General features: G+C 43.9%; 1 protein-coding gene across 1 annotated transcript in view; it reads left to right on the top strand.

The window, feature by feature from the left end:
- Positions 1–12,146, top strand: part of LOC138534947 (dimethylaniline monooxygenase [N-oxide-forming] 2-like) — a 272,372-nt gene that overhangs the window by 163,300 nt on the left and 96,926 nt on the right. Inside the window, exon 5 of the mRNA XM_069641258.1 lies at positions 8,227–8,369. Coding sequence (XP_069497359.1) covers positions 8,227–8,369 — 143 coding nt within the window. The remainder of the gene's footprint in view (positions 1–8,226; positions 8,370–12,146) is intronic.

Below are 12,146 nucleotides of genomic sequence, written 5' to 3'. Positions count from 1 at the left end.
GCCTATCACCCAACAAGAGAGCTACGTTCCAAAGATAAACTCTTGATGTGTGTACCTCGGACTAAAAAGGTATACAAAGGAGAAAGAAGGTTTGTTCTGTTTGTGCCACAGATCTGGAACCAGCTACCCCTGGACATTCAAGTCTGTTCATCGCTGGAAATCTTTAGGAAGAGATTAAAAACCTACTTATTTAAATAAAACTTGCCCCTCCATCAGTAATAATGACACACTTTGTTCATACTATATAGTTAACATCTGCGCCCAAATGCAGTTTGGTCTCTTTGGTGCGTGTGAAAAATACAAAAATCAAAATCATTAAACACTTCCCTAACACACTGACAAACTTAACAATACATACATAACAATCCATGGCCATCTTCCTGTCTACCTAACAGGAAACTCCAATAATTCTCCAATAATTCTAGTGGTCCTCTTTTATCTGTGTCGCCTGTAGAGGTCTAAAAACCAAGGAGCTCACCTTCCATGATACAAGCTAGCTATTTCTGCCAACCCTACTTATAGGTAACCGTCATCCATGAAACAAGCTAAAACACGAATCTCACAGGAAATCCAATATTTACATACCTTTTGTCATCTATACTCTTAAGTCAATAGTCTAAGCTCACTGCCCAAACTGATCACCCAAGACCAAATGTTCCCTAACCAAAATAAAAATGTAACAACATTCCATATGAAACCAAAACCTTATCACAAACATCAAGCAGACCCTTTCTATACCCTCCCCTGTTTGCCAGATAGCTCACTTATATTCCATAGTCTGCTGACAAAACAACTGACAAAAACATAGCTGTTCCCCAGATGCTTCCCCCCTATATTTATCAGAATCCTGGACTCTTACTTACACCAGCTCTGCAAGTCTACTGCAGCTTTCAGACTCGCTGTCAATCACCCAGCCTGCCACCCCCACCTTTTGAATGCCAGAGCAGGTAGAAATGCAGGGGAGAGACGGCTACCACTTGAAGTGTAATTAGAAAAACAGAGTTTGGCTCACGGGAAATCCCCTCATACCCAAAAAACAGAGGAGTCCAGAAATGTAACAAATTGCTGCTTTATTATTTTTATTTTTATTTTATACAGTTTATTCAAACCTTTAAAATCTTTTACAAACACATTAACAAGACAACATGAACCATGTGTCAGTTTACATCTTATCGCAAATTCCTCCCAACTTCCTCCTCCCTCCACCATCCGATTCGCCCTGCTCTCCTTCTGGCCGTTTGTTTGTTAAGCGGCATCAACCAGACTTAGACGCTCTTCGATTATTCTTAAAAAGAGGGTCAGAGGGATTAACAATTTGAAATCAGTTCCATTGAACATGTGGTTCCACCAGTCATCCGCACCCAAAGAGAGGTGTTTATCTCGCCAGGGGCCCAGATGTAAAGTTCTTTCATTGCGGAAATTAGTGCAAAACAGAACCAGATGCTTCAATGTTTCCGGTTCACTTGCACAAAATCTGCAAATGAGATTCATGTTACTATTCCCTTTCCATCTCTGTATTCGCTCTTTAGTTTTGAATAAGTTCATGCGAAATAACATAAAACGTCTACGTGCCTCCGGGTCTGGAAAAAGACTGATGTAGCATTGTGCCGTGGCAAATGCACGAGCTTTGGCTGGGACGTCTATCATCAGTTTCGCTGCTGATCTTTCTGCGCATGTTCGCTCCCAATCAATACTATTGAATTTGGACTGTAAAACATAAATAAACAAAGAAAAATCATTTCAATAAACATAGTATACACATGTTTAATGCTAAACACAGTGGTCCTTATTAATCCCACATCGGATTTCCATGTAGAGGTATATCTTAACTAGTACAGTTCAAGTATAACTGACTGAGGTATTCATAACCGTTACTCCACAGTAAGGGGTCCCAACTGTGGCTAGTGCACCAAGCAAAATCCATAGTTTACATCAAAAGATAATTAATGGAAAAACAGTAATTGTCTATCTGTGAGAAACATCCCTATGAAGTGTGTGCCAAAAACTATATTGTTGCCAGGGAGACGCTAAGACCCACCAGACTCCGCACGAGCATCACATCTCTTGGATCGGGAGGTGCTCGCACTCGAGCTACATTTAGCAGCAGAAGCGGCTGTCTCTCTACACGCGATCGTGTAGTTGCATTTAAACATTAGACGATACCGATGGCTCGCCACCATTTATATACAAAGACTCATTAGGTCCCCCCTCTACATTGGGGAACTCTCTGAATTCTTTGCTTCCTCTATTTTTTTCAACATAGCAAACTCGACTCAGGTTCTCGAGGACGCTATGGGACATATGAATATCTCCGGGCCACCAGTGCATCCGCACGTGTAATTCCCGATCGAGCTTACAGCTTTTAAGGTAAGCGAGAGCTTGACATATGACCTTTATTTTTTGTGCCCATTTTACATTTAGGCCCCATTTCATTTCTATTCATATGGGGCAGTTGTCCATTTAGCTCTGTGTTTTTAGTGGAAACTTTTTAGGAACTGATAATATTATCTTGACCAACTATATTTGTAGCCAATATCAAAACTCTCAGAACCACTTCATTTATGTTTCATGTATAGGCATCTTGTACGCCTGAGACGAGCATTTCCTCAACCAATTGGGGGGAAGAATTGATAGCCACGAGTTCATCAAACCTTAGGGTTTACTCACTCTCCACCTTGATTACACCTAAGGTATGCCGCCACTCTAGTTTTTGGCACACACTTCATAGAGATGTTTCTCACAGATAGACAATTACTGTTTTTCCATTAATTATCTTTTGATGTAAACTATGGATTTTGCTTGGTGCACTAGCCACAGTTGGGACCCCTTACTGTGGAGTAACGTTTATGAATACCTCAGTCAGTTATACTTGAACTGTACTAGTTAAGATATACCTCTACATGGAAATCCGATGTGGGATTAATAAGGACCACTGTGTTTAGCATTAAACATGTGTATACTATGTTTATTGAAATGATTTTTCTTTGTTTATTTATGTTTTACAGTCCAAATTCAATAGGCTCAAGAAGAAGGGATGTATCCCGAAACGCGTCAGCCATAAATTATATAAATGGACTATCACTGTTTACTTTTCTTATGTTTCTTTGTAGACATTCATTTTGGCTTTTTCACTCCAAGTCTGTATGGTGAATTTACTGTGACATTAATTAAAACCCCCCATGTTTTGGGTTTTTACGAAATTACTGAGTGTTCAGTCTTACTACTAACCTAATCAGAATACCATTGGTTAACTATAACAAATGCATTTAAAAATTGTTGAACCATCATTTGATGGACTTATGATAGAGTGCAGGGGACGGGAGGGTTCCTAGCTTTGGATCCTCGTTTTTTGTTTCTTCTTATACGGTTGTTGTGATCCTGTGCCAGGTTCACGTTTCCTCCCCCGCACCTCAAAAGAATATTTACATTTTTACACATCATTGAGCAAATCAATCTCTAACTATATAATATTATGGAGTGCTTCTACTGATCTACCCCGCTCCCAATCAATACGCCATATTTTTATTTTTGCAGCGGTCAGGTTTTCATGTAATGTGAGTATCTTAATGTCGAATTCAGTTAATAGACTCTCACATCTCTGCATCCACATGGACACTAGATTCTGACCGTTTTCCGATGCGCTGTGGAGAATTTCAAACTGCGGAATGTTTTCTTGTACTCTGGTCTTACGGAATAAGGATAGTAGATTCCAAGTGATTCTAGCCTGAAGTGAAATGAGAGAAAGTTCATATCTGATACAAGCCGTCATCGTTCCTCTTGGGAATCCCAAAACTTTCGTCCAGAATTGATTCTCTAAAGAGGACCATAGTTCGTGTGTGCACCCCAGCGCATTTTCGGCCCCATAGATCAATACTGGAACGATCTTCTGTTGATAAAACAGCCTTAAAGGTTCAAGAGAGAACTTCCCGAATTTCTTTTTCATGATTACTGGTTGGCTGGATAGTTGGACGCATTTCCTCTTCGTGTTCGTTATCCAGGGACCATCATTAATGCAGGAACTTAGTGTCATTCCCAAGTATTTCACACTTTTCGATATCTTTAGAGGAATTCCACCCAAAGTCCAACTGCACTTTTTACTTGATTTCAAGGAACCTCCTTTAAGTTCTTAAATACTAGGATTTCACTTTTGTTTGAGTTAATCAGCAGCCGATTCTCTTTTACATAGTTCTGGACAGCATCTAGTTTTCTTTGTAGGCCAATAGGCGTTAAGTCCATCACAACAAGATCATCCGCATAGAGCAACCAACTTATGTGAGATCCATTTATTTTCGGTGGAAAAGAACGTGTTGCACCTATTGAGGTGCCAATATCTGCTATAAACAGGCTAAAGATGGCTGCGGCAAGCAGGCAAACCTGCTTTACACCATTGCTTGTAGCTATTGCCGATGATAGCCTTCCGGCTTGGTCCAGCCAAATCTTGATCGATGTACCCGTATGTAGTTCTTGAATTGCAGATACAAGTTCTTTCAGGCAACCCCACTGCTGCAGTTTTGTCCACAAGAGGACACGGTCGACAGTGTCAAATGCGTTCGAGAAATCTATGAACGCTACATATACTACAGTGTTGGTTTTTATAGCCTCCATCTTTGCCTTTGCCAAATTGCTGCTTTATTAATCCAAGCAGGGATACGCATACAGATTCTACAGCTCCAAATGCACTCTCAGCTCATTACATGCAGGCAGTGAGTTTTTAAACTGCTGTGACCTCACAGCCAAAAAGATACATTCCTCGCTCTTAGGCGAAATGGGATTGGGCGAACAGTAAAGGCAAAATTACAGTCTATGGGGGACAGATAATATGATTGGTCTGGCTAGATCTGGTAGCTCTGCCTGGCACCACCCCCAAGAGGTCAGTGCAAGCCTTGTCAGTTTAGGAAATTTACCAGCATGTGAACAAAACATTATGTGTGGGGAAGTTGATCTCCGCCAAATGTTGCTACTTCCAACATCTCAAGCGTGGAGCAGGGACACTTTCTCCATCTTCTGTCTTCGGTTTCATGGGAACAACCTTATCTGTCTGAATGGGCCTTCTTTCCCTAGCTCCAGGTCACATGTTCAGGGACCGCAAAAGTGATTTTCTCTGCCGGCATTTACGAGGGATTTCTGTTTTCTGTCCTTGTAGGTGATGTATCTTTTCTGCTGACTCAAACTCTCTCCCAGGTTTCTTAGCAGGGCTGAAAAGGCTGCCTGCTCTGCCAGATTTGCTTTGCATTTCAGTTTTAAGCTTTCCCATGTCGCGTTTACATGATTACTTTGGTGATGTCATCCGGGTATGGTCTATGGGGCTGCTTGAGTGAGTGGCATCCGTCATCTTAGGGTATGTTGTGGGATGGGGGTGGAAACCCCCTCAACATCTGTGAACACTAATGACGCGTGTTCATGGATGGTGTTTCATTCGCTATCACAGTGCCCAGGGAAATCACCACAACATCTGTGGCTACGGTAGATAAATTATGCACCACACTCTTGACACATTATGTAGAATTTATTTGGGAATCATAATGTACTATATTGTGTATTTCTTAATAATACTGCTTAATTGTGAGCTTTATACATCAGTTTGTTTTCGGTTGCCTGTGATTTTTTACATTCTAATTGTAATTGTAATTGGTTATTTATAATGCGCTTAATACCCAGAGGTTTCTAAGCACGGACCCGGGGATCGGACCTGTGTTTCTCTGCATCCTCTTTATCCAAGGCGAGTGCATTGCCCCTGAGCTATCCTCCCAAGACTATAGCTCAGACCTAGCTGAGAAGCTGTCAGCAATAGGTCTTAAATATTCTGTCCTGTGATGGTTAGATTGATTGAGGTAAGGCCCATCCCGCCCGGTAGCCACCTTGGCAGGAGTGAAAAACATACACTCTATATGAGGAGACTCTGTGGAAGAGTGGAGTAAACAGGAGGAAATCCGGAGCCCTGGAAAAAACCTCCTTTCCAGTTCCAACCAGAGGGAAGGATACAGTGTCAGAGTACTGACCGCTACTCTGGTAAGAAGATGAAATCTTGCAGTATCACACGATGGGTAAGTATCCAAGAAAGTTAGAATACAGAGAGAAGAGGCCAGCTGGGAGCAGGTAGGTAAACAAGAAGCAGGTAGGTAAGCAGGAAGCAGATAGGTAGCCATAAATGGAGGCAAAGAGGAGTGGCAAGGAAGAAGTAGGATGAGGAGGGCACAGGGAGCAAGGAGCGAGAGCAACACATAAATAAAGGAGAGCGTCCACTCGAAGAAGGAAGCAGAGCATTGCGACTCACCAGACCAAAGCACAGAAGTTCCTTATGTTCCTGGTTCGGTGTGATGAAGACGCTGTGATGTACTGTGTCTGCATGGCGTACGTACGGGACATACACGGCAGCTATCTTAGAGTAGGCCGTGTATGTCTCCAGCGACTATTCAAGCTCCATGAACCCAGAATAGGAGTCCTAACAGAAGCCGTGACACACTACCCAAGAGGGGAAGGGTACAATTCGGTACTGGGAAGAGTGGTAAAGGATGCAGATGACATGAAGGGGGCCAGGCTCCTGGATCTCCATCTGATAACGTTTTCTTTGAAGAGAAGAGTGTTTCCTTCCTCAGTTGCACGAGAGAGGGTTATCCCGGTACACATTGGCTATTATTCCAGACTCTGGATGTGTTGCAGAAGGATTGTTTTCTTGTTTTTTCGTTCTTGCGTGTCTAGTTTTCCAGCCTGGTGATGTTATTGCTTCTTGTGCTGTGGTGGGTTATGGTGATGATTTGTTTAACAAAAAGATTGGCTAGTGGCGTCTTAGTTCTTGCTGTCTTGTATTGGATGCAAGGTATCTTGAAAGTGAGTCTGTCATGTAGAGGCATCCAGTGCAGCTTGGTGTTTGTGACATGGTTGAATTCTTCTTCTTTTGTGTTATGGTTGATTTGAGGTAGAGAGGCTGTTGGACAGATTTCCCATGGTGACGGATCTGTACCTCCTCCATCCAGGGGTCCAAAGTGAGGTATGGGCGAGGAGCTTGACAAACAGCTACAGCTGTTGGTGCTGTCTGATATTGCTGTTATTTTGTCCATGAGGTACCCATTGATTTTGCTCCACTTGTCAACGGATTTCACTTCTGGCAGAGGGTTGCTTTGTAGTCTTGAATACGGCTGTGCTTTTCTTGAATTCTGGCAGTGCTGGGATTTCAAGCACTGAGGTCTTCTTGTTGATATGGTTAATGCCAGACCTTCCCTTGCTTATATATGGATCAACTGCTGTCAGCCAGTTCCTGCGGAATACCATGGTGCAGACATCGCCCTGATGAGAGGTGGGTTCATTGGGGCAATGCTGATGACTATATATGTTAGAGTTTTGTTTAATGTTCTAAGCAGGCGATTTGAGTCTGTCCAAGTTGTCTTCTAGTGTCTCTAGAAGGAAGCTCTTCAATCAGTGGTGACGTATCTAGGCTGATTTCAGCTGGCTGAGGTGGTTGGCGGTGGTGTGAGGTTGCTGGATAGGTATGAAGGTAAGGCCAGTCCAGACCCATTGGTAAGCAGTGGGTGTTTGCAGAGACTCTCTCCTGCCACAATTCCACCAATATATTGCTCTTTTCTCTTTCACTATTTCATTACAATAGCTGAAATATTCTGGTATGCTCCTCCTTTAGGGAAGGAATGGTACCTTGTGGGGGCTTTAAGATAATACATGTTCTCACTAGCACTTTTATAAGTCTGGCAATTTCATTGAGTGCTTCCAATTATCCCAAAAGAGTGGCCCGTCTGTTCATTTATATTGTTCTGTCTTCCAAATTGCCATTTCATTAAACTTCTTTGCTATCTGTCCTGCCCTTCATGCTCTGATGGCTCAACACTCTCAGGTGTGTGCAAAGGTGTTAGCTTTGAATTACAAAAAGAAAAACTCTAAAGATCTTGTGTACATGTGTACAAGTGTCATTCAATTAACATAGCTGATATGTGTATAACATGTATTTTAATTGCAAGATGAAATTGACCGTTTATATGCAGATGATGCTTTATGCAGAAATTATGTAATAAGTGCAATTGTTTTGTTTGCAGACAAAACCTTGTTCACCTCCTTTGAGCATATGTTATAATGGCTGATGCATGTATTTTTTTGGGATAAAGTCCATGGATCACCAGTAGAAAATAGCATCCTTTTTGTCAATGCAAAGACTGCCACATGTGCTGGACCTTGGGTCTGCTACTAACTTGGTACATTATTGTTTTTCTTGCACGTCAGGAATTGAACGCTACAAGGGGTCCTATTGCCACAGCCGCGAATACAAGAACCCAAAGGCATACGAGGGAAGGCGAGTGCTGGTGGTCGGATTGGGTAATTCTGCCGCTGATCTTGCTGTGGAGGTCAGCCGCACGGCTGCAAAGGTAAATGCTCCCATACTCCAGGCACATGTAGCTACTTTGCTCCGTTCCCACTCAGATTAGTCCAGGCGTGCACTCTAGGCTCCTGAGTGTTGCTTACATACAATGTGATTGAAGGTGGGGTCAGCCAGAGCTAGCTTGGAAACTGAAGCAGTTTACAATGCAGCGTTTCTGTCTCCCTCCACGCCTATTTCACTTAGCAGAGCCCACACGTCGCTCACGTCAGCTTCCCATTGGTGGGTACCATGTCTGCCCCCAATGTATAATGGGAGTAGTGGGTGGACAGTATATCCACAAAGAGTTGTTGTTTAGCGTCCTAAGTACACAATTATACTGTTCCGAATAGAGTTCTAGACATGTTTCACGCCACATCAACCTCTTTCTCAAGGCCTTGATAAGGAGCGGACATTTTAAAACACTAAGCTGTGTACGGCTAGCATCCATTTCTATGCAAGCACCATTTACCTGAAGGAAAACACACTGCACTAAGATTTGTTTGGAATAAAAATTCAGTCGTATGCTTTATTATTTACAAAACAAAATTCGAAAAGCAAAAACCATCATGCAGTTCGTTTTCCAGAGCTCTTCTTTGTATCCCAACAGTGGGCTTTCCACTGTCCCGGAGCTCTGTTGGCAAGTCCTGTTCTGCGTCTGCAGGATGGACGTTTGCCTCTCCAGTTTTTCACATTCCTTCCATTCCTGGTATATGTCCAAATGACATTTAACCCAGTGTTCCTGCAGAATGCCTCTAGTGCCTTGTTTAATTTCCTCCTTGATGTTTCTGCTCCTGAGCAGCACTTCTGACAGAAATATTTCCGTCTCCCTCCAGCAATGGGCTGTGCTGTTCAGCGACTCACACATGTCTTTTTGCAATTGCTTGCTTCTCAACTTCATTAAGTCATTCCCCCCCTAGGTGTCTCACTAGGTATTCCAGAGGGTCCCGGAAACCAATGAAATGGGATAGCTAGGCAAATGTCGTTCGGAATTAAAAACCTTGTTGTACGTCATCTATCCACCTCCCTGCCCATGTCACAAAAGAATGACTTGTGATCCATGCCGATCTGTACGGTCCATCAATGTCCGGGTCTTGCCAGTTCTCAGTTGCTCGAGGGGGTCCTTGGAAACCATGAAAGGCAGACACCTCTGTCACTATGTAAACCTCCTGATCTCGAATGGATCATACAGGCAAACAATTGGTTGAGACAGTGCAGGGGCGTCTTCGTGGTTGCGCCCCGTTTCCTGGTGGTACTTCGGATCCCTGACTCAGGAGCAGCATGGGTGACAGAGATACAGGATTTAAAAATCTCGAAAGGAGCATACAGGGAAAGAAATGGTTGAAACAGTGCAGGGGCATCTTCGTGGTTTCGCCCCCGTTCCTGGTGGTACTCCAGACCCCTGACTCAGGAGCAGCATGGGTGTCAGAGCTACAGAATTTAGAAACATGTGTGGTGTATTCACAACAGTAATTCAAAGACACAACACATAAATGGGGATGTTGTAGCTCATGGGCCAATACCTGACCTCCTGATGTGTCATGCTAGAACCATCATCTGGAGTACCTTTTCTGTTTTGTTGTCAGAACAGAATCAAATCGTGGATTTAGGAGATTCTCTCCTTATGTCTCACTGTGGCACTAACCGAATCTTAGAATCAAAACTCCCCAATCACGGGAGAAACCCAGACTTGGCAACTCCAAGCCGTTACAACAATACATGTCAAACAATGCACGGTATACTCTATACCCTAGGGGGATACTGGAACTGAACACTGACTTGGGTACTCCAAGCAGCAACACAGACTGAACCTGGCATCTATGCAGTTTGCGAGACAACGGGCTCTGCATCTCCGTTCATTTTATAAAAAACAAAGGAGACGCTGCGTTTGTTCGTGCACGTCTTAACGCGGTTCTCAGATTAGAACTGGAGCGCTTCTCGTACTTCAGTACGGGACACCCAGCAGCCATGTGTAGGTACTAAGCTGCACTAGATGAGCGTTTAACGTCGTGGCCATCTTAGAAGGGGAAACCACCAAGTGATGCACCATCATAAGCCTTGAGATCCAACCTGCACGAGCTAAACCCCCTTTCTATTCAACCTAAGGGAGCACCTGATTCAAGGCACCTTGGTACCGACGTGTCCACGTCAGTTGCCATAGGCGACAAGGCAGTAGGGGTGCAGTCCATGGGTGAGTCCTGCCAGTCACCTGCAGGGGAGAACATGTTGCATTACACCAGCTCTTTCCTAATGTATTTCTTGTAACAGTTAGATCTCCAAACCACTATTCTCTTCTCCACCTTTGCACCCAATCCACCCGTCCAGGCAGATGTCACAGCCCCTATTCTGAATGAATGGGTACCATACTCTGCTGGGTTTCAGTCTACCTTTTGAATCACTTTCCTTTGCACAGCCTGAAACTGGCACCTGCTAAGTGCCGTGCTGTTCTTGTGGTTTAACAGCTGGCCCCCCAAAGGTGGCTGGGTTTGCAGAAAACCTTTAGTAAGACAGATGTGGCAGTGGCCTTCCTCTTCAATACATTGTAATGTTATGAACCTCCCTTTTCCAAGCTGGTCTGCCTTTGATTTTCGCAACAATATTGTCATGTGTGTGTTCCCCATGCTGATGTCCTCCACTGCCAGCCCGTCCCCTGCCGACATGCTCCTTGTTCCCAACTCTCCTATCCCGAAAGCCCCGAAGTAGGCCACGGCAAATGCTGCCCTGAACAAAGTTGCCTCGTAACTGCTGCGGCATGCGTTTCCGAATGCCGCCAACAGACTTACCATCTTACTGAAGTTCAGTGGTCTTCTCAAATTGGGCCTGTTCCCTTCAATCTTGGCCCACCCATTGAGCGTATGTTTTACTGGTGGGCTACCTGTTGGGTCCGTCCTCCTAGCCACCTTTAGTGTGCATGCTACTGCCGCTAGTTGTGCTGTTACCCATCCCTTTCTCTTGCCCTGTGTAAATGCCCATTCTAAAAACTGGTTGATATCATGTTTAGAAATGTTTCTTTTCCAATCACATCTTTCACATTTTGGAGGTGCTCACAGTACTGCTTAGCCGTTTTCTGGGCCAAGGTGTTCTCAGCAAGGTTCGTTATTATCTTTCCCAGCCTTTTTTCTGCACCTGATCCTGCTGTTTTGCTGTCTTTTTCATCCAAAGTGTTCTGCTTTGTGCTGAGTACGCCAACTTTTCTGATACTTCTTTCCTCCTCATCTGGTCTTCCAATGCTGGTCATGCTTCCTCTGGCGTGGCTGTCATCACCAGGTCTGCATCTGGCCCCTCAAGTTCCTGACTGTTCCCCACTATGAACAAGATGGGGCATCAGCGATGTTATTTACCTCGCCAGCGATATGCCCGGCTTTCAGCACCATGTTATTCTTCATCGCAGTTAATTTTATTGCCCTCAATATTTCTAACAGAGCCGGCAAGTTGCTGCCCCTTTGTTGAGCAATTGTACCACTGCTGTGTTATCCAACCATACTGCCACCTCTTTGTCCTGAAGGTCTTTGCTCCATGCGCAGATTGCCACCCATATCAGGAACATTTCCATGAGTCTAATGTTCCTGGTCCAGCCATGTACCTGCAATTTTTCTGGCCACCCCCAGTACACCATTTTTCTGCCCAGAATAGTGCCAAAACCGCTTGCACCTGATGCTTCAGCATAAAGTACTCTTTTGTTCTCCTGGTCAATGGGCGTGCGGCAGATAAATGAGTCAGTACAATTATGCACAAACTCTTCCTGTATTGCCAAGTTTTTCTTAATGTTCAAGCCCAGTCTTCACCT

This window comes from Ambystoma mexicanum, chromosome 1q, assembly GCF_040938575.1.
Source record: "Ambystoma mexicanum isolate Mex_15411 chromosome 1q, UKY_AmexF1_1, whole genome shotgun sequence".
Lineage (NCBI taxonomy): Eukaryota > Metazoa > Chordata > Amphibia > Caudata > Ambystomatidae > Ambystoma > Ambystoma mexicanum.
Note: the sequence above shows the minus strand (reverse complement) of the source record. Positions and strands in the feature narration are given on the sequence as shown.